Source organism: Phyllostomus discolor, chromosome 6 (assembly GCF_004126475.2).
Source record: "Phyllostomus discolor isolate MPI-MPIP mPhyDis1 chromosome 6, mPhyDis1.pri.v3, whole genome shotgun sequence".
Classification (NCBI taxonomy): Eukaryota; Metazoa; Chordata; class Mammalia; order Chiroptera; family Phyllostomidae; genus Phyllostomus; species Phyllostomus discolor.
This window is the reverse complement of record NC_040908.2, coordinates 120,609,534-120,632,752: the sequence shown is the minus strand read 5'-3', so window position 1 is coordinate 120,632,752 and position 23,219 is coordinate 120,609,534. Positions and strand designations below refer to the sequence as shown.

The 23,219-nt window shown below is 38.9% G+C and overlaps 2 protein-coding genes across 8 annotated transcripts in view; one reads left to right on the top strand and one right to left on the bottom strand.

The window, feature by feature from the left end:
* LOC114499757 (cytochrome c oxidase assembly factor 4 homolog, mitochondrial) lies at positions 1–3,256 on the bottom strand. 5 transcript variants are annotated; one of them, XM_036028826.1, is made up of 2 exons: positions 3,174–3,256; positions 1–842 (listed from the first exon to the last, which is right to left on the bottom strand). In XM_036028826.1, exon 2 carries the CDS (start codon positions 828–830, stop codon positions 576–578), a length of 255 nt encoding a protein of 84 aa, XP_035884719.1. In that variant the 5' UTR covers positions 831–842; positions 3,174–3,256; the 3' UTR covers positions 1–575. The 5 variants fall into 5 exon arrangements, with proteins under 5 accessions (XP_035884719.1, XP_028372002.1, XP_035884717.1 ...); XM_028516201.2 differs by lacking the exon at positions 3,174–3,256 and adding an exon at positions 3,023–3,149 and having other exon boundaries at positions 1–845; XM_036028824.1 differs by lacking the exon at positions 3,174–3,256 and adding an exon at positions 2,924–3,139.
* PAAF1 (proteasomal ATPase associated factor 1) overlaps positions 3,245–23,219 on the top strand; it is a 35,039-nt gene continuing 15,064 nt past the window's right edge. Inside the window, exons 1-6 of one of the 3 annotated variants that reach the window (XM_028516736.2) lie at positions 3,245–3,340; positions 4,769–4,809; positions 7,810–7,913; positions 12,933–13,022; positions 19,921–20,019; positions 20,891–21,041. In XM_028516736.2, the coding sequence (XP_028372537.1) occupies positions 3,294–3,340; positions 4,769–4,809; positions 7,810–7,913; positions 12,933–13,022; positions 19,921–20,019; positions 20,891–21,041 (532 nt within the window). In that variant the 5' untranslated portion in view covers positions 3,245–3,293. Of the gene's footprint in view, positions 3,341–4,768; positions 4,810–7,809; positions 7,914–11,008; positions 11,076–12,932; positions 13,023–19,920; positions 20,020–20,890; positions 21,042–23,219 lie in introns of all 3 variants that reach the window. The other 2 variants (XM_036028823.1, XM_028516737.2) reach the window with 2 other exon arrangements.

Below are 23,219 nucleotides of genomic sequence, written 5' to 3'. Positions count from 1 at the left end.
TAGCTGTCCCAGTGTGGTTTTATTTCGGTCTCTCAGACTACACTAAACAACATGAAGGCAGAGATCATATTATTTATCACATCAGTTTCCAACAGTGCCTAGCACTAGAGAAGGTCTGAGAAAAACTTGCTGTTGAACCAATGACTGAATAAATGAAGACATGAATAGGTAACCAATTTACCTTTAGATTGTGAATTCTAAAATTCAATGTCCATGTAATCAGCTCAGTATTTGGCACACTGGCACAACTCAGCATTTGGCATAAAGTAAAAGAACATGCCTTAACCCTTAACCTCACTCTTCATATTACATTGCAAATATTGGTCAATATTTAATATTCATAGAACAAGATGAGAGAGGATGTTTGGGTCTCACCATGAAAATATGACAGCTCTTTCTATGACAGTTATGTCTAAACTCATGGCTTCCTGGTTCTCAACTCCAATCCCAATGACCATCCCCAAGTTTTATACCCCTTTGGCCCACATGTCCACTGTTTAGGATTTCTCTCTCCCAGGATTTCTCTGGGTGCTAGTTTCTGCAAGCCGACCTCTGGGGATAGATGGTTTGGGGTCTCAGCTGTGGACACTGCCTTGTTCTTTCCTCCTCTGCAGCTCTTCCCGCCGCCTTGCCTGCTGCTCACTCATGCAGTCCCTGAAGGCCTGCACCTGTGGCTGACACTGTCGCCAGTCCTGGTGCTGGGCCATGCACTCCTGCACTGCGTAGTGGGAAGCAGCACAGCCAGAGCGGGAGATCAGCTGGTCCAGTGGGTCCTCTTCCTCACCCTCCTTCTTCACCTGTCGGGCCCAGGTATGGCCTTGAGCTGACATCTTTGGGAGTCTCTAGACATTAATGGAAGCAAGGTTAGAATAGGAGCATGATTATATATGGGATTCCTCTATTATAAATAATACTGATCACTGCACTACTATAGCTTATTTGTGCGTATGTCTCTGGAGACTAAGCTATTTGAGAATAGATAATGGGCTTCATTCAACCTGGTGTCTTCAGCACTAGGCCTGGCAGGCAGCAGGCCTACAAAATGGTCTGAACTAAAAGGAATGACATAAAGTATGTGCAAATACTTAGAACAACACTAAATACACTCAAATGGATTCTGCTAATGGGATTTGAATTAGGTGAAATGTCACCTTTCTAAAGAAGATATCTCTGATTCACAAACCAAGAATTAATCTCATCCTGGCTGAGTGGCTCAGTTGGAGCATTGTCCCATACACCACATAGTTGCCGGTTCGATTCCCAGTCGGCATGCATATGGGAAGCAACCGATCAATGTTTCTGTCTCTCTCTCTTTATCCTTCCTTTTTCTGTAGAAGCAATGAACATATTGTTGGGTGAACATTAAAAAAACTAAAGAAAGAATATCTCTTCTAATATTGGCCTTATTCTATGGCTACAGAAGAACAAAGTTTAACATTAGGGAGAGAACCCAAGAATGGGTATAGTTTGACATATGGGAGGAATGGAGAGAGTTGTGTGGCTGTAACATACAGCATATAGTGGCCAGGCAAGAAATGAGTCTGTGAGGTAATTGAGAGTACTTAATGTGAGGTGTATTTGCCTAAACTTCTTCCAAAGAGCATCTGCTTCAGAAAACTGAGCAAAAGGTACCACACAGAAGGAACTTAAGAAAGGCTTTAAGAGAAATGATGTCAGCCTTTGTACAAATTTCACCATGAGACTATAAAGGAACTAGAATTTCTTAATGCCTTTTCTGTGTCTCTGACTTATTCAACAAATGATCACTGAGTACTTATCATATACCAGACACTATGCTATAGTTGAGGATACAGAAGTGACCAGGAGAGATACAATTCCTGCCTTCACAGAATTTATAATCTAGACAAGTAAACAGGCAGCTTACTATACAGTGTATAGATAGCTCAGATTGAGAACACAGTGGAATGATATCCTGACAAGGGTAGAAACAGGCAGAGGAGGTTTCCTGGAGGAACTGATTTCTAAACTGACTCTTAAAGGATGAACAGGAGTTAGCCAGAGATGGAAAGAATATCCCTGTCAATGGAAGAGCAGGGAGGGGTGTGGGGGGTGGGGGTGGTAATAATTTGACATGAGAGCAACGGAAAATTCTGTATGGCTGGGGAATATAGTATGAGAAGTAAACAAAACAAATGAAACTGGCAAGGTGACACAGTATTTGATTACAGCCAGGCCTTGTTAGCCATGTTAGGGTGTTTACAGGGCAATGGGGAAATGACAAAAAGGATTCATGGACTCTGTAGCGCTGCATAAACTTATTGACTTTGGGGGCAGTATAACCTGAGGAAGGAGAAAATGGGCTTTGAAACAGACTTGGGTTGGAAACTAGCTTTGTCACCGACATATTGGGTGACCTTGAGCAAATCACTTCATATTGTTTTTGAAAAATACAGATAATACATACCCCACAAGATTGTTAAAGACTGAATGAGATACTGCCTGTAAGGAACCTGGCACGTCCAAAAGAGTTCAATAAATGACAGTTCCTATTACTGTATTTGTTTCCTCTTCCTAAATACATTGTGAGCTCTTTAAAGGCAAGGTGCAAACTTTAGAGCAAGCATAGTAGCAAACAAAGTGCCTTAAATCCTAAACCAAGAAATCTGGGTTTGAATGCCGGCACACGCCTTACCAGGCAATCTTTTTCAGTTTCCTCCTTGAGATAACATTTAACTAGCAGAATTACTGTAAGGTTTAACATAATGATGCCAAATGCTTGGGCTACAGCTGGACGCAGGAAATGCTACCGTACTCTTTTACCAACTACATAACAGCTTCAGTCTCCCTGGGAGTAAAAAGAGGAATACCCTTGCTCAGAGATTAGGGCAAGCTAGATGGCCGGCCTGGACTAGGAAGGCAAGGAAAGAATGGGAAAGCACAGAAACCCAGGAGGCCAAATCACCTGAGGTTCCTTTCCCACCATCAGGAGAGGGCGCAGGCGCGCCCCCGTTGTGCACGTCACGCTTCACCGAGCAAGTACGCGGCACCCAGTGCTCATCAAACAGGCTGACAAGAGGACCCGAAAGCGCGCTCCAGTACGTCGGTTTCGTAGGCAGTTGGCACTCTTCCGAAATGCCCTTCTGAAACTAGCCTCTGCAAGAAGGGCGCGCGCGCCCAGGAAGTTCGGTGGGGACAGAGAGGAAGGGACTCACCGCGCGTTTTCATTGGTGGCCTCTTGGTGTAGATCCCACCGTTCTTACTCGCCGCTGCTCTCTCGGAGGACACATTTCCGGGAAAGAGCGGAAGAGGCGGGCTGGTGCGGTGGGGTCAAGATGGCGGCGCCTCTGAGGATTCAGAGCGACTGGGCCCAAGCCCTCAGGTGAATCCAGACCTAGAACCAGGACAGAGGAGGCGGGTAGTTGATGTTGCCTTTCCATCGAGAATCATGCCCAGTCCAAGATATCCATAGGGGTTACTCATCAATTGTTGAGCGAGCAGTGAGTCAAGAGAAAGAAGTCTGAAACCCACATGGTCATTGTTTTTTCATTCCCGGAAGGGATGCCCTGAAGCTAAGGGACAGGAAAACTGGGAGGCAGTTGGCCAAGTAGTTATAGTCATTTAGTAGATATTTATTGGTCGTCAGCTATTTGCCAAAGTCCCAATACTCACCACCACCACATTGTCTTTTAGTATGTTTGTCGTTTAGACCACTGTCTTTAGTAAACCACGTAGCATCTACCATGTCCAGACTCTGACGTAGATAGATAGATGCTCGGCGCTTTTCAGATGCAGTTAGATGTGTACTCTGAACAGAAGTGGTGGTTCCTGCCCTAGAGCTTACAGTTTAATCGGGAATGCACAGCAAACAGTTCATTTATTTAACATATTTATTTCTCTGGGTACCAGGATGAGTACAGCAGTGCCATGAATGGCAACTATTACTACTAATAAGGAGTTTTTAATTGAAACAATGGTAAAGATGAATAACATTCTTGCATTTAAGAAACTTACACCTTACTAAGTGGGCTAAAATAAAATAGCAATTACTACAACACAGAATGTGTGATAAGTAATAAAGGAAGAACACATTTATTGAGGGCCACCAGGTGCCTATGAGAGAATGCAACATCAGATTCAGAGGAAATAAGTTGTCCAAGACTGTGCAGCAAATAAGTGATAGTTGCTGGCAACCTAAATGCCTAGGCCCTTCTGTACCCTAAGAGTGTTAGGGTGATGAGATAATGATTTGAATGACTGGGGAAGTACATTCTAAAACATGGGAAAAGTCTGTAAGTTGGTAGAACACAGACCTTGTGTAGTAGTCCCAGGTTTCAATTCCTGCTTCATAGCAGTGACCTTGGGCAAGTCATTTCTCTCTGAGTTTCAGTTTTTAAATCTTTAACATGGAAATAATAGGATACCTTGTTAAATTGTTTTGAGGGTTATGTAATGATGCTATATGCAAAGTGTCTAGCACAGGGCCTGGCTTACAATAATTCCCAAAATATCTAAATATATTCTTGATTTTTCAAAGCTATGCAGCTATTAATGAGTAGTGAACTCCCTATTGATGAATTGGTTGAGCTTCATTTAACCAACAGATATATACATTAAACACTTAATCTACGAATATTTCTTCAACAAATAAAGTTTGTCTTGGAATAATTTATCCGTGGGTGAGATGTTAGACTAGATTATATTTAATTACTGTGGCCAAACTGGAAACTATATAATCTTTCTCCACTTGCATCAGTAGCATCCTTTTCAGTGTTGAGTGAGCCTAATTAGGCTTTGTCTCTCTTCATAGGAAGGATGAAGGGGAGGCCTGGTTGAGCTGTCACCCCCCAGGTAATGTCCTTAAATCTACACTCATTCCCTTTAGAGAAGGAGGATTTACTACCCTTAAAAGAAAGCTTCCTACTTTCTCCTGGCCCAAATTCCTTGCAGAGTGCTCATACTCCTCAAACCTTCTTGACCAGTCTGTGCTGCACTGATATCACCCCAACTCCTCCATTCTAGGGGAAGGCCTTCAAATTCGTTTTCCATTTGTAAGCCATAAACTTTTTCATAGAGACATTGCTGATGCATCTCAGTCTCTTACCCATATATTATTGTATTCTAAGCAGTTCTATAGTTTGAAGTATGACCTTTGTGAAGATGACTCCTATATCTATAGCTCTAGCCCTGACCTCTCTTCAATTTCAAGCAGTTGTATGCTTGCTGTTTCTGCTTGAAGCTCTTGTCATCTTAAATCATCTAAAATCAAGCTGAGCATTTATGTCACCAAACAGGTTCTCTTTCTTAATTTTCTCATTTAAGTTACTATCATTCTAAGCATCAGAGTGTAAAACCTAGATACTTCACCCTGCCGTATCCAGAGCCCCCAAGTCTTACCAATTTTTCCTTGGAATGACACTCCTGTGTTATTCCCATCCATTCATTTGCACTTAGTGTGGTAACACTAAAAACAAAATAAAAGAAAAAAAACTCCTAAATTTGTGAGAACATTTTGTTTTACTGATTATTTTTTATTTCAGATATCTTTGATGGTTTTATATAATAATATATTCTAGTTTATGAGAACTAGTGTTATGAGAACTAGTTTTAAACAGAGTTTTCTTTTGAGGAAACTGGTGCATAGAAGAGTAGATGTTAGCTAGAAGGGCTCATAGTCAAGGGTATTGTTTTGTTTTTAAAGATGGGAACTAATTGGAGAACAATTAAAGTTATAGATAGAGGAGAGAAGGACTAACTAGAAAACCAGTGTCTTAGAGGACAGAAAAGGAAACTGAATTAATTTTAAAAGACTAAGATAAAAGAAAGTGAGATTAAATGCAGATACAAATAAATACATAGACATGGGCATGGAAATGTGAGAGTATCTTATAGTCTCAGTTTTCTTTGTGATATTGGAGGGAGGGTTTCGGGTGTTTTTAATAACAGTTTTATCAAACCTAAATGTGTGCTATGTGCTGGATGCTTTACATACATTAATTATTCTTACAACCCTATGAGGTAGGTACTATTAGTATTCTAATTCTTTTATAACATCTTTATTGAGATATAATTCACAAACCATAAGGTTGACCTTTTTAAAGTGTAAATTCAGTGGATTTTCATATGCTCACAGTTGTATGTCTGTCACCAATATCCAATTTCAGAACATTTTCATCACCCCTAAAAGAAATCCTATACCCTTATAACAGTCACTTCCCATTTCCCTTTCCTTTTAGCCACTGACTGACTTCCTGTCTCTATTGATTTGCCCATTATGGACATTTCATGTAAATAGAATTATTTAATATATGGTCTTCTGTGTCTGTCTGACTTTCATTCAGCATGACATTTAAGGTTAATCCATTTTGTAGCATTCATTCCTTTTTGTGGCCAAGTAATATTCTATTGTATGAATATACCACATTTTTATCCATTCATCAATTGATGGATATTTGAGTTGTTTCTACTTTTTGGCTATTATGAAGGAAGAAGGTTTTGATGGCAGTATAGGTGGCATGAGAATTGGCTGCTGTGGGGAATAGAAAGGGCAAAAGGAGTGCAAAACTGCAGTGTTTGGGAACATGAATTGTGGTGTTAATCTATACAATTGTGCACTTTTCTGTAGCAGCCTGCACGTAGAAATCTAGAAGGTGGGTGGGTAGTTTGATTCTAATTCTATTATATAGACAAAAAAAAAATACCAAGACAGATCATGTCAGTGGCTTGACAAATGCAGAGAGGTCATTTGAGGGTGCCAGCAGGAGACTGGTTGAAATGATGTATCATGAGGGCCAGGCTTCATAGGGCTGCTGGTGAAGCCAGGAGGAGTTCATAGAGTGGGACCAAGCACAGAATTCCCCAATCCCGTTTTTGTGGCATCTTTCTTAACCAGCATTTCATGCCACTTCTTTGCCAAAAGCTTCTTCACTAGATCTTCCCTGGTCCAAACTTCTACCCTAGATTGTGAGTTCCTCTGTCAGTGCCTTCAACTTCCATTTCCATGAGTGTTGTAACCAAACTGGTGTATCAATTGGTGCCTCCCTTCTTGTTCTTTCTTTCTTTAGTTCTTGACATGCCCCCTCCTTTATCTCCTGCCTGGACCTATCTTTCTTTCAACGTTCCACCTTCTCTATGAAGCCCCCCTACACTGTGAATCCAGGATGGTTTTTACTTCCCTCTTACTCCTAGAACTTCAGTTTGGCACCAACAGTTATTTGCTGAATAATTTATAGCAACCTGCTAGTTTCTGAACTCTAGGACTTCACAGTCCAATGGGAGGTCAGAAATGTAAACAGCATGTTACAGGCTGTTGCGGAAGTGTATATATAAGGTGCTATAGGGGATTAGAAGAGAATGTTTTTAACTCCATTTTACTATCTGCATATGCTAGTGTACAGAGTAATAGCTTATTTAGCCCATATGGTTCTACTTAAGTACATTTTCCAGATTAATAAAGCTTAGCTCTCTCTACTGTGTATTACACATATACGAGTATACTGTGGATAAAGGCATCTGTATTCACATTGATCTTCACTTTTCATCCTGGAAGAATTTCATTTTACAGCCAGTAAAATTCAGGTTCAGATCACTTTAGTATCTTTCTCTACAAATGCTACATTGTGTCTCTAAACCTCTATTCTTAGTTTTTAGCCCTTCGGTGTATTCCCTCTCAAATTCGGGTCATTTAGGCTAGTATTCTTCCCACTTCACCTCATTTTTAACACCAGTACCTGGTTTTCTTTCATGAACCAATTTCCTACCATCTATACAGATACCTAAATTGGGTCTTCAAGGAGAAAAAATGTTAAATTCTTACTATTTTTTGAGACATGTTTCTTTTGTGCTATATAGGGAAACCAACTTTGTATGGCAGCCTAACCTGTCAAGGAATTGGCCTTGATGGCATTCCAGAGGTTACAGCTTCAGAAGGATTTGTTGTGAATGAAATAAACAAGGTAGGTTTTTATGTCTTCTAGATGGCATTGTGCCCATGCATATGGTTGTACCCATATATCTATTTTAAATATTTATACTGTTATATGTGTATCAGTGTCATCTCCATTTCATTTGTACAGTAATCAGTTTTTACTGCCTTTGAATGTCAAAGTTTTTCTTTTGTAGTTACAGATACTTTTAAATGCAATCAGACTCCCTCTTCCCTTATACCAGCACTTTCCAACAGATAAATAATGTGAGCCCCATATATCATTTTAAATTTTCTAATAGCTCCAAAAAGAAAGAGTGAAATTAATTTTAATAATATGTCTTATTTAACTTTCATGTATCATGCATATTGCAAATATTTTCCAGAAGTTCAGTGTCCTTAATTTATATCTCATAAAGGTTCCCTTTGGGTTGTGGTTGGGAAAAAATATATATTTTATAATACACAAATATATTTAAATTTATATATAATACATAAGTACATAAAATATATAAGTATATTTTTATATTTATAAAATATTTAAAATATTTCTAACTGCAAATAAAATTAATGAGATAGTTTACATTTCTTTTTTATTAAGTCTTTGAGATCCTACGTGTATTTTACACTTATAGTGCATCTCAATTCAGACTCTAATTTTGTTATTAGAAATACTTTATATGCCCTGGCTGGCATAGCTTAGTGGATTGAGTGTGGGCTGCGAACCAAAGCATCACAGGTTTGATTCCCAGTCAGGGCACATGCCTGGGTTGCGGGTCAGATCCCCAGTGGGGGCCACATGAAAGGCAACCACACATTGATGTCTCTCTCTCTCTCTCTTTCTCCCTCCCTTGCCATCTCTAAAAATAAATAAATAAAGCATTAAAAAAAAGATTAGTCCTATAGAAATTAAAAAAAAGAAGAAAAGAAATACTTGATATGCATTTAAATTTTATAAAATTGAAGACATAGATCACATACTTAAAAACTTTCCTAATAGAATCAAATATCAATTTTTATATTAAACTTTAAATAAAATTTAAACTTCAGTTCCTCATTTGCATTGGCCATATTTTGAGTGCTCAACAACTTTATGTGGCGAGTACCTACCTGTTGTCAACACAGCACTATAATATGTCTGGATGGGCCTCGGTGAAGACCTGGGCCTTCACCAGGTACTTAATAGTTTTTCTCGTTGGTCTTTGAGGTAAGTATCTAACCAAGCTAAGTGTTGTATAACTCATGATCTAACTTTCCTTACTCATTTCGATGGCTGCAGTCAATATGCTCTGGTGAGATGATTTCCAGAGGGTAAACTAGCCTTTCCTTTATTTTTCCTTTGGAATTAAACTGTTGTAGTTGTGAAATATTTCTGGTATAGACAAGAATAGAAAATACAGGACTGGCACAAATAATGCCCTTTTTAAATTACAAAATCATAAGCATGTAATTCTGTAACATAACAATATCACATTCAAGCACACCATATGACATGTTCATATTGCTGTCCACTTCATGCAACACATTTGTGTGCCCTACCAACCACACTCAAGCAAGCCTTACTTCTGGGCACTGTGTTTTGTTTTCTGTGTGATGTGTTTAGCAAATGTTCGTTCATTACCCTTTTTGCAAGGTGATAGGTTACATGTTAACACTGTATTTTGCTATGTATAATGCACACTTTTTTCCCCAAATTTTTGAGGGAAAAATAAGGATGCGTATTATACATGGGTAGTACTAATTCCATATCTATATAAATGTTTTTAATTCTTATATTTATGCTTGTGTGTTAAAAGTGTAACTCTAGTAAGCAATAACAATATCCATATGCAAAATGGATATGGAATATGATCATCAGTTTTGTTTCTAAATATAAATAAATAAATAATTGACTTTAAAAATTAAAACGAATATCCCTGGCTGGCGTAGCTCAATGGATTGAGCGCGGGCTGCGAAACAAAGCGTTGCAGGTTCGATTCCCAGTCAGGGTACATTCCTGGGTTGTAGGCCATGACCCCCAGAACTGCACATTGATGTTTCTCTCTCTCTCTCTTTCTCCCTTCATTCCCTCTCTAAAAATAAATAAATAAATAAAATCTTTAAAAAAATTAAAATGAGAGATTTTTTTCCCTGAAAGTTTGGGCCAAAAATGTGGGTGTGCATTATACATGGGGCACGTTATATGCAGCAAAATATGGTATATATCTTATGTTTGTTTTTTTATGAGCAGCTGTGGAATTGTAGAAAGTGTCAGAAGATATGTCCAACTCCTAGTTAACTCTGACACTTACTAGTAATATGATTTTGGACAAACTCATAGATAAGACAGCAGTATGGTGATTACCAGAGGGAAAGAGGAATTGGGGGAGGTAGAAGAGGGTATGGGGGGATGAAGGGTGATGGAAGGAGACTTGACTTAGGTGATGAACACACTCTACTAATACATAGATGATGTATTATAGAATTGTACACCTGAGCCTTGGCTAGGTGTGGCTCAGTGGATTGAGTGTTGGCCTGCAAACCAAAGGGTCGCTGGTTCAATTCCCAGTCAGGGCACATGTCTGGGTTGCAGGCCAGATTCCCCCAGTAGGGGGCACACAAGAGGAAACCACACATTGATGTTTCTCTCCCCTTCCCTTCCCTTCTCTCTAAAAATAAATAAATAAAATCTTTAAAAAAAGAATCATACACCTGAAACCTACATAATTGTATTAGCCAGTGTCGCTCCAATAAATTGAAATTTTTTAAAAAAGAAAAATATATTATTTGGGACAAATAACTTAGTTTCCTGAGCCTCAGTCTCCTCTATAAAATAGAGATAATATTCTACCTCATAGACTGGTTAGTGAGGAGTGAGACTGCATATGAATGAAACTATAAAATATTACAAAAATTAGTTATTGTTTATTATAAGAGTCTTTTCAGGTTGGCACTTTAAATTTCCATTTTGCAGATAAGCAGATAGACCCAGAAAAATTCATTAACCCTTAATAATCAAAGCTAATTAGACTGGAGTTCTATTAACTTCAGGTATAACACCACCTGGAAGCCTACATTTGTCCCAGATGTTTCACTGCTGTCCATCCATAGTCTGGGTGCTGACTTCTTTCTTCCCTTCGTACTCAGGCCCTGATACAATTCTTACCTTCCAACGTCATTGCTAATTTCTGCTGTGTACCTGCTGGGTCAGACAGTAAGTGCTTATGGTTGAGCATTCATTTGTTTCCTAATTCCCATGAGTCACTTTGTTATTTGATGTTGCTACATTGTTCTTTTAAACAGATCTGTCAATATGCTTAAAAACCTAACCCCAAAAGATAAAAGTTTCATTTTGAATTTTACCTTAGTGTAGAATACTCACACGCCCTCCTCCAACCCCCAACCCTAAATTCTGTCCGTGTTGATATCTCCTGCAGCTTTTCTTTAAACTCTTTTCATTAACAGCATGATTTTCTACTGCTGACATTGGAAGGTAGTTCAACGTTTATCTTCCTTCATAGTCTGTTATGGATTAAAGGTTAATTTACAGGATTGATAAACAGGAGAAAACCACTGATTCTTGAAATCTTTCCCATAATTGGCCCTAAAGAAATGAAGTCTTCTGAGCGTAAACCAGTGCTTAGGAAACTGGAACACTAAGTTTTCAGGGCCCCTTGCATCCTTGCTTGGTATGAATACTAGCTAGGAGAGTTTAGCTGACACTTTAGTTTTGGGTACAGGAGACAATCCCAAATCCAGGTCAGCGCTCTGGCAGCTGTAGGGGCTTTGTCATGCGGTTAGAAGCAAAAACTCATTTAATGAAAGGCCTGCAGGCAGCCAGGCATGGATATGCTGGCTAAGGAAGTACTGTTTATATAGATATTCCAATTGCCTTTTTAAAGGAGTAGGTGACCAGTAATAAGAGCATATTGATTTTTAGTGATAAGACTATTATAACTTTAAATTTTTTTCTAATAAACTATGAGGACTGTGCTTGTACATAAATTAGTCTTATAAAGAGGTTCAGAAAAATCATGATTATGGAAGATATTTTCATTGTCCAACAGAATTTCCAGAAACTTTGAAGTACTGTTATGGAAGACATAACAAGTTAGGGGCCCATTTGTGAGTGCAGCTCCTCAGCTCTGTTAGGAGATACACACTGAGATGACAATGTTTTCTGCTAGTTAGAGTAAGGAATTGTCATATGAAATCCTTGAAGGGTTTGCATACTAAGCCTTTTATATCTCTGCACATACTACCTTGAAATACCAACATACTTACTTGGAATGACTACAGAGGCTGCCTTTAGCAGGTCATGTTTCCTGAATCTAACATCTTGTTCTAGGTGTAACTTCCTACTGTTGTCACTAGTGTTATCTTGCTATGGTAGCTGAAAGATCTGTGATAATGCCTAGGCCAAACACACAGGGAATCATAATACAGCTTTGCCTGTGGTAGCGACCAGTCTGCAAACACGTATGGCCAGTTTCAGTCATAGGTGGGAATGGGCACCGCCAGCCTGACCAGGCCCTACACACGCTGTAATGGTACACACAAGTGTACCATTATTTACTATACCAGTGTTCTCTGGTAACTGTGAAGTGGCTGTCAGTGGTCTAACACTTTTTCAGAAAGTTCTTATAGGCAGCAAACTGACTTTTAGACTAGTCCTTTAGACTCCAGGCTGGAGGGCTGGTGCTGTTTCCTCCCATCTGTTGATCCTGTTCCTTGCCCCACTGCTAATTAAGAGTACTGGTATTAGATTTTCTTCTAAAAAATTAATGCTATCATGTTTGTCTGTTGTCTCTTATTATTGGTTTGTCTTCTATGGGACAGTTTAACCCAAAAAGATACTGACATCTCAGTGGTACCAAATTACCTTGCAGCCCTGCAGTGAAAGGACTGTTAAGCTACAAGGGAGTGATTGTTTTGTGGGCAGAGGAAGGAGGGTTAGAGAGGATACACTTAAAAGATGAGAACTTCCTCTTGTCCTACTGTTCTATTTAAGAGGCTTTAATTCTGTTGGAGTAGCTTTACTGATATATTTCATCTTTCCCTCTCTCCTTAGAAGAGCATTCATGTTTCATGTCCAAAGGAAAATGCATCTTCAAAGTTTTTGGTACCATATACTACTTTTTCCAAAATTCATGCTAATAGTGTAAGTATTTTGATAAAATGGGGAGAAATGTAATACCATGTTAATTTTTTATTTTATCTACTTGTTGAGTGCTATAAACAATAATTAATGAGAACCAACCGTGTGGGAGAACATATGTGCCAATGATACCTCAGACAAGGGTTTAATCTCCAAAATATATAGAGAACTTACACAACTGCACTCTAAGAAGACAAGCAACCCAATTAAAAAATGGGCAAAGGACTTGAACAGACACTTCTCCAAGGAGGACATACAGAGGATCCAAAGACATATGAAACGATGTTCAATATCGCTAGCTATCAGAGAGATGCAAATTAAAACCACAATGAGATAACACTTCACAGTGGTCAGAATGGCCCTCATAAACAAAGCAACAAACAACAAGTGTTAGAGAGGTTGTGGAGGAAAGGGGACCCTAGTGCACTGTTGGTGGGACTGCAGACTGGTACAACCACTATGGAAAGTAGTGTGGAACTTCCTCAGAAAACTAAAAATGGATCTGCCTTTTGACCCAGCAATTCCGCTGCTGGGACTCTATCCTAAGAACACTAAAATACCAATACAAAAGAACCTTTGCACCCTGATGTTCATAGCAGCACAATTTACAATAGCTACATGCTGGAAGCAACCAAGATGCCCATCAGTAAATGAATGGATCAAAAAACTATGGTACATTTACACAATGGAATTCTATGCAGCAGAAAGAAAGAAGGAGCTCCTACCCTTTGCAACAGCGTGGATGGAGCTAGAAAACATTATGCTAAGCGAAATAAGCCAGGCAGTGAAAGACAAATACCATATTTGATCTCACCTTTAACAGGAACCTAATCAACAAAACAAAGAAACAAGCAAAATATAACCAAAGACACTGAAATAGAGGACAGGCTGACAGTGACCAGAGGGGAGAGAAGAGGGAATTTCAGGGGAGAATGGGAAGGGTTCACAGGAACAAACTTAAAGGACACATGGACAAAAACTAGGGGGAGAGTGGTAATGGGAGGGAAGTGGGGAGGGTTGGGTTGGTGGGCTGGAATGGGAGTAAAAGGGAGAAAACTGTACTTGAACAATGATTAAAATTTTAAAAAAATAATTAAAAAAATAAAAATAAATAATTAAGGTACCATTCACGTATTGTGATTATAATAGCTGATGAAGTATGAATGTTTGGCAAAACTGGTACTTAGGCCACATAGAGTAGGTGTACACTTAGAGAAAGGAAATTTGAAGTTAAATTTACTTATATTTTTAGCAGAGCTACTCACAGGCTTTTGGGTAATGGTGGTAGTAGCTGATGCTTGCATAATTTGCCACTGCTCATATTTTTGTCCCTTTGCCTACAGGACGGGGACATTTTCTCAAAATTCTAAGTACAGCTTATTGGGGAATAATTTCCAAAGGTCTTTTTGAGAAAGCCCTTTCTACTACTGTGGGTTTTTGGAAGCAAAGGGAGAAATAGGTGGATAAACTGGTTATTTTAAAGCCTCCACTTCTTACTGTGTGGTACATGTTTTTAAAAAACTATTTTTTGTCTTACTGCAAAACAAATAACATGTTTAGGGCTGAAAATCTAGGGAACAAACAAAAGTGAGTCACTCATCTTTCTGTAACTTAAAGATAACTTGTGAACTTTTTTATACAGCTTTCATTAATAGTCATCAGTAGTAATGGCTAATATTTATTGATTGCCTACTACATGCCAGCATCATGCTAAGCTTTGTGTATCATTATTTTATCCAATCTTTGTTCTTTAAATATTTTACCAAAATAGGTTTTATAGTACTTGCTATTTTCTGACTTGCTCTTTATTCTTTAATAATATATTATGACCCTGGTGTTGTGACTCAGTTGGTTGGAGCATCTTCTCATAAACCAGAGTAGTGGGTTTAATTCCTGGTTGGGGCACATGCCTAGGTTGTGGGTTCGGTCCCTGGTTGGGGTGTGCACAGGAGGCAACCCATCCATGTTTCTATCCCTTTCTTTCTCCCTTCCCCTCTTTCTAAAATCAATAAAGAATGTCCTTGGGTAAGGATAAAAAAATTTTCTTTAATTAAAAAATTATTATGTACATCAATCCATGTCATCTTTCTATGTATTCTTTTAAGAGCTGCATAGTATTCCACTATAAGATTTTACTATAATTTGTTTTTCCAATCTTACATTATGGACATTCAAATATTTCAATTTCTTAAATTCCTATTTTGATGATAGAGTTAACCCTTGGCTTACAAAGATAGGAAGAATTAGAATACATTGGTAAAAGTAGAGTAGCTGAATCACAAGGAATACAAATTATAAGGTACTTGGTATGTTCTGATTGACATCCACTTAAGTGACCTATTCAGTCAACCTTTGCTCTGCATTTCCTCTGTGAAATATCCTGGCTGATGCCCACAGCATATTCACAGTCTGTAAGCTCTTCTTTGAGGTCTGCATACTTCTGACACTACTAGGTAAGTTGAGTGGTTATCACAGATCAGTTTCAGTGCCAGTTACACTGGTTTTGAAATTATGTTAGTTAATTAAATATGTTAAACTGATGAAATAGTGTGAAAAGGCAGAGAATGATTATGTCTGAAAACCAAGTTGATTGCTTTATAAAGACTTGGTAAAGAAGAGGAGTTTTTTGTTTGCTTGATTTTTTAAACTGCTATTATAGTATGAGTGAGCAAGATAAATGCAAACTATTAGGGGAAATATTGAAAAAAAAGAAAAACAACCTAGCCCTGACCAGCATGGCTCAGTTGGTTGGGCACCGTCCCACAAAGCAAAAAGTCACCAGTTTGATTCCTGGTCTGGGCACATGCATGGGTTGCAGGTTCAGCCCCCAGTTGGGGCACATCCAAGAGGCAACCAGTTGATGTTTCTCTCTCACATTGATATTTCTCTCTTCCTCCCTTCCTTCCCCTCCCTCTAAAAATAAATAAAATAAATCTTTAAAAAAACCCTAGATGAATTTTTGTTTTTAGATTGCTTTGTAAGTATCAATAAAGACTTAGCTTACTTCAAAGAAACTGGAAATTGTACATTGTGCCTTTTGGTTGTAGTTTATTAAAAGAAAGTCAAGATAAAGCTTCCTTGTAGTAATCAGTGGACTAATGAAAAGATTAGTGAATTTTAATGTACATTTGTATATTTGAGTTAAAATGTAGGTTTTATGCATCATTTTCATTATTTTCTACTTTAACTGAAATTGTTGATTAATTGACCTATCACTGGGCCTCTTCCATTGCCAAAAAGGTTCTGACTGCATTATTGCTTTTCTACCAGCCTGACTTAACATACTCTGTCAATGCTGTGTATTAAAACTTTTAAGTTTTACCTATTTGACAGATGGCAGTTCATTTTATTTTAACTTGCATTCTTTTGATTAATCATGACTTGACCACTTTTTCATATATTTATTGGCCACTCTTCATGTCATTTGCCCATTTTTTTAAATTGACTTTTTAGAGAAAGAGAGAGAAGGGAGTGTGGGAGAGAGAGACAGAAAGAGAACAGCGATTTGTTGTTGCACTTACGCATGCAATGACTGGTTGGTTCTTGCCTGTGTCCTGACTGGGGATTGGGCCTGCAGCCTTGGTGTGTTGGGTCAATGCCCTAACTAAGCCACTCAGCCAGGGCCTAAGTGTGAATTTTTTTCTTTATTGCTAAGAGATTTTATAATAAGAATACTGATCCTTTGCCAGATATATTGCTGATTGTTTTTTCTAGCTTATTGTTTGCTTATGATGTCTTTTGACGTACAGATATTTAATATTTCTAGATATTAAAATATCTAGTTTATTCCTTTATAGTAACTGCGTTTGGAGTCTTGCTTGGGGTAGTCCATGATTTTATATATAATCTCATGTGAATATATATAAAATCACTTTTACTTGCATAAAATAGTGGGTAAGAGCATTGACTCCAGAGACAAACTCATTGGATTTGACTCCCAGGATTCAAATCTTGATTCTGCCACTTACTAGCTGTGTGAACTTAGGCCACATAATTAACTCCATGTGCCTATCTATAACATGGGGGTGAAAATAATATTTATCTCTTAGGGTTGTTATGAGGATTAAAGCAGTTAGAATTGGGACTGGAATATAATAAGCACAATATAAGTGTTTGGGGTTTTTTTGTTTGTTTTTTAATATATTTTATTGATTATGCTATTACAGTTGTCCCATTTCCCCCCTTCTCTCCCCTCCACCCTGTACCCCCCTACCACCCACACTTCCCCCTTTAGTTCATGTCCATGTGTCATATTTATGAGTTCTTTAGTTTCTACATTTCCCGTACTATTCTTGCCCTCCCCCTATCTATTTTCAACCTACATTCTATGTTACTTATTCTCTATACCTTTTCCCCCCTCTCCTCCTCCCACCCACCTGCTGCTAACCCTCCATGCGCCCTCCATTTCTGTGGTTCTGTTCCTGTTCTAATTGTTTACTTAGTTTCTTTTGGTTTTGCTTTAGGTGTGGTTGTTAATATTTGTGAGTTTGCTGTCCTTTTACTATACATGTCTTTTCTTTATCTTCTTTTCTTAGATAAGTCCCTTTAGCATTTCATAAAATAAGGGCTTGGTGATGATGAACTCCTTTAACTTGACCTTATCTGAGAAGCACTTTATCTGCCCTTCCATTCTAAATGAGAGCTTTGCTGCATAGAGCAATCTGGGATGTAGGTCCTTGTCTTTCATGACTTGGAATATTTCTTTCTAGCCCCTTCTTGCCTGTAAGGTCTCTTTGGAGAAATCAGCTGACAGTCTGATGGGAACTCCTTTGTAGGTTACTGTCCCCTTACCTCTTGCTGCTTCTAGGATTCTCTCCTTTGTTTTTACCTTGGCTAATGTAATTATGATGTGCCTTGGTGTGTTTCTTCTTGGGTCCAACTTCTTTGGGGCTCTCTGAGCTTCTTGGATTTCTTGGAATACTGTTCCCTTTGCCAGATTGGGGAAGTTCTCCTTTATTATTTGTTCAAATACGTGTTCAATCTGTTGCTTTTCCCCTTCCCATTCTGGTACCCCTATAATTCGGATTTTGGAACGTTTAAAGGGTCTTGGATGCTCTTAATCTTTTCCTCAATTTTTTGAATTCTTATTTCATCATGCTTTCCTGCTTGGTTGATTCTATCTTCCTTCTGGTCCACTGTATTGTTTTGAGACTCATATTCCTTCCTTTCACTATTGGCTCTCCTCCGCGTGTCTTCCTGCATCTGTTTTATGGTAATCTGCATTCTTTCATCTAAATTTCGTCCAAAATCCACCAGTTCCGTGAGCTTTCTGATCACCAGTGTTTTGAACTGCGCATCTGATAGATTGGCTAGTTCTTGGTCGCTCAAAAGGATGAGTCCTGGGGGACTGATCTGCTCTGTTGAAAACATATTTTTTTTTTCCCCGTCTCTCCTTTTTTTTTTTTCCGGTCTGGTTGCTCTTGTTACGGTGGGGGGCGGAGCCTTAGGTGCTCTCCGGGGCTGGGCACCCCAGTCGCTAGATTATGACATTATATGTGGGGGCATGGCGGGAGTGGGGCGGGAGAAAACAATGGCGGTAGTTCCGTTCCCCTTGACTCAGACCCTTGTCTGGGCTTCTGGGCCGTGAGTTCTGCCCTGGTCCACAATCGCTACCCCTCTGGGTCTGCCAGCCGCAGCTTGCGTACTCAGGGATCACCGCTGCCTTCTTGTGTGCCGGATGGCTTTTGCGCCGATTTCGCGCCAAACCTTCCCCCGACCTCCGCGCGCCGCCGACCTGAGCCAGCCCCGCACCCACCCGGCTCGTCTTCTCTTACCAGTCCGGATGAACGCGTCTACTTCAACTTCTTGGCTGCCCGACTTCCATTCAGATAAATCCTCTGCCGGATCTGGGTGTTATTCTGATAGTAAATTATTGTTGTAAATTATTGGTTTTCTAATCTTGGTTGTACGAGGAGGTACGGTGCGTCCACCTATTCCTCCATCTTGCCGGAAGTCCTCCAGTGTTTGTTAATTAAAATTGTAAATATAGTGTTTTCTTTGGATTATTATTTTTTTACATTTTAATTTTGTTATTTGGTTTGAAGTAGGGAATCTAACTTAATTCTTTTTGAAGTGATTAGCATGTCAGCATTATAAAATAATTCACCCTTTATCTCACTGGTTTGAATTGTCATCTTTTCCAATATTTAGGATTGTCCCAAATATTGTCCCAAATATCGATCTGTCTGTTCTTGCGCTGTGACTAAGGAAGGGATCTTTAGCTTTGGACTCTGACCTGGGTTTCTGTCCTGGTTCTACTATGTCATGGTGGGAAAATTACTTAATCACTTTTTAAACCTCAAATTCCTCATTTGAAAAACAGATAATGCCTATCTTACAGATATCTGAGGGAATTACATGAAGGTAGTATCTGTTGCATGTCTGGAACAAAATACCTATTCAGTAAATGTTAGTCCCCTTTCCTTTTTCTTTAATAAAAGTTCAGAGGCAGGAAACAGCTGGTATGACCTATAGTGTACTCTTCAGTGTTTTGTCACTTTGAAAGAAATGGATAATTCAGACAAAAGTACTTTTTAGGTCTAGGAACTTGGGCCCCCAAAATACGTACACATAAATAACACAGTATCCATGCTGCCTCCAGGGACAGTATATTAAGTGGGAGGACGCAGTATAGCATATCAGACTGTCTCAACTATGGCAACCTTGGCACTACTGATATTTTGAGCTGGATAGCTTTTTATTGTAAAGGAGCTATTCTGATGCACCGTAGGCTATAGCCTTGTTGGGAAATCAGTGATGATAAATTAACCTTTACCTGAAACATGTCCTTTGTGTTGGGATAAGTCTTGGAGGAGTGTGAAATGGGAGGTTTATGGCATATTTCAAGAGAAGTTGAGCATTTTATTATTTGTAACTCGGGTTATTTTGTCTTTTGAAACAGATAACATGCCTGGACATTTCCAGTGGAGGAGGCCTTGGTGTGTCTTCTAGTGCTGATGGGAGCATGAAAGTCTGGCAGGCTTCCAATGGAGAGCTCAGAGTAAAGGCTTTGGATACACTTTTAGGGTCTTGTACATGACAGGTAGTCTAAGAAAGGGTGGACTGGGGCATGGAAAGAAGAGTGTCTTGTTCTAAAAATATAGTACCATTGCACTTCAATTGAGCTTTGTTCCATTTGTTAATCTGAGAACCATCCTTGAGGTTGGTGATTTACCACAACAAATTGGGGCTGGAAGAGTGGAGGAGCCAGCCCAGTGCATGTCTAAGTGGGTGGTACCCTGGAGTGAACTGTCTTCAGTGATCAGTTTCTAAGACAAAGTAGCTAGGCTATTATATTGATTATATGGCTTAGCCCCCCCGATGTGTACAGTGGATTTTAAGAAGAAGTAAGTAAGAGTCCTTAAGCTGCCCTGGCTGGTGTGGCTCAGTGGATTGAGTGCTAGCCTGTGAACCAAAGGGTCGCCAGTTCAATTCCCAGGCTAGGGCACATACCTGGGTTGTGAGCCAGGTCCCCACTAGGGGTGTGTACTAGGGGGTGTGTGAGAGGCAACCACACATTGATGTTGCTCTCTTTCTTCCTCCCTTCCCCTCTCTAAAAAATAAATAAAATCTAAAAAAAAAAAAAAAGAGTCCTCAAGCCTCCTCAGCCTCTTATATGTAGAACTAGATTTAGAGTCATGGAGTTCAAATCCACATCTGCAGCCAAAGCCAAAAAGGGAGCCTATAGCTCTTAGAATACTGCCTGGTAGACAGATAAACTAAAGTGATGCATTGGACCTCCTTAGATTTAAAACCCAGCATGTGCGTATAGCATGTAGATACTTCATTTACAGGATCAAGGATACAGGAGGTATGAGAACATCAAGGGATGGACAAGAGAACTAGCCTGAAATTTTCTTTTGTTTTTTCAGAGAATATTGGAAGGACATGTGTTTGATGTGAATTGTTGCAGGTTTTTCCCATCAGGCCTTGTGGTTCTGAGTGGGGGAATGGATGCCCAGCTGAAGATCTGGTCAGCTGAAGATGCTAACTGTGTGGTGACCTTCAAAGGTCATAAAGGAGGTATGAATGGTGATTTTTTTTAAGACTTCTTTAATCATCCCCAGAGACAAATAGCTAAAGAAATAGAAAGAGAAGCTCGTTTTTTGCACAAATACAAATAATTCATCCAACTGGCCATTTAATGAGCTGTTATTTCCCCAAGGATTAGAAATTCCTTTGCTACTCAGTCTAGTTATTGCTACCTAGAACTAACTGTCTTACACAAATAGTTGTTTTCTACAGTTGATAAGGGAAAAAAATTCTCCCCAGGAGATCATCTCCTTGTGTGCAGGGAAAAAGAGAGAGAGATGAACCCACATTTTCTCATTATTAGTCCTTCGGCTGAGGCGACAGTAGAAGGTGGCACATGACTCTGTCACTACACACCAGAAATAGAGCAGGCAACAACTGTTCGATGGATTTAAATCACAGTTCAGATTTTAAAAAATGGATAATCCATACAACTAGTTGATAGCAGATTATAGAGAAAGAGTAAGAACATACTCCCTTTATAACTGATTGGCTGGTTTGTTGGAAAAAACATTACATTTAGAGATGTTTTATCCTTAATTGAAATGGTAAAAAGGTGATAAATAATGTTATTTTTATTTTATAAGTTTGGATATTTTTGAAAATGTAATAACATTCTCAAATAATTCCTTAACTTGATCCCTCCTTTGGAACTATAATACACATCATCTATACCATTCATTTGGGAATTAATTATAATTAATTATGTATTGCTCTATACTTAGGACATTTAACCCAGTGTTTTTGCCTTATGTACTTGACTGTATTATAAATATCTTATGTGTAAGGATTGAGTTTTAAGTTTTAATTTCTTTATAATGGTTTGTCAAACTGCACAGAGATCATTTAGTAAACACATGTTAACCTCAGCAAATAAATAGTTTACTTCTAAAACTGCAAGTAGGTGGCTGCATGGAGAGGGAACAGAAAGGATATTTGGAGCCTTCTTCACATTTAGCCTGAAGAGCTGACAGGTCTAAGGAGTCAGAGCAGCTTGCACAGTCCAGGAACCAAAGGAGTCTGGAGGAAAACGGAGGTATCACCTGTCTGGCTGTGCTTCTGAACATCTAAGGTGTGGAGGAACTTCCCAGTGGAACCATGCATGACTGTGCATAGTGAACATAACAAACTGTGCATTCAACATCAATACGCACTTAACTCAAGTTAGGATACCTTTGGATTATTGCGTGTGCCCTCCACATGAATCCTCCACATGAATCCTCCACATGAATCCTAAGCCTCCCAACATTCTTCAGTTCTTCTTAAGAATACACAAGTGTCACTGGGTTTAGAGTGGATTATAGGATGTTTGTTAATCTGGTTTAATCTGGTTTCAGTGTTTTGTTTTTTTAAAGATTTTACTTATTTATTTCTAGACAGAGGGGAAGGGAGGGAGAGAGAGGGAAACATCAATGTGTGATTGCCTCTCATCCAATCCCTACTGTGAACCTAGCCCACAACCCAGGCATGCGCCCTGACTGGGAATCAAACCGCAACCCTTTGGTTCTCAGGCCAGAGTTCAATCCACTGAGCTACACCAGCCAGGGCTAATTTCACCTTTTATTCATATAGTTTGTTCCATTCTTTTGGCCTTGTGAGAAAGTTCTGGGGTGGGAGTAGAAAAGGAAAACTTTCTAGATGGCAGATTTTTGGTGAGCATTACTTGAAATTTGTACATAGGTAATACCATTCACAGCTCCCTAACCATAGTTGTAGCAGCCAGCCATGGGTACATGCTTTTAAGAACTTTTTCTTTTTTCTAAAGCTTGAATAACTTCCATGAAACTCAATATTTTTAAATAGTTGTAACGTTCCAATAAAGACATAAACAGATCTTTGATTGCTTAATAAGAGCTGGAGGCCCTTCCTAATGTTCCTACTGGTGATTCCACAGGATTCTGAAAAGATATAAGATCCTTTTCTAGGTAGATTTATGCTGAATGTGTTATGGAGATAGAGTGAAAAGGTGCATTTTCTTTAACTCAAAATACTTTACAATTATTAATATAAGATACAATTAAATATTATATAAGGAAGCAGCATAACATGTTGCTTCCTTAGATCTGTTTTTGAGAGGAAAACTGTTTTTAAAACCTTGTTTATAGTAGCTTTTATATATAGTAGATGTATAATTGCAAGGATTACATTTTTCCAGCTGTAGTCAGATAT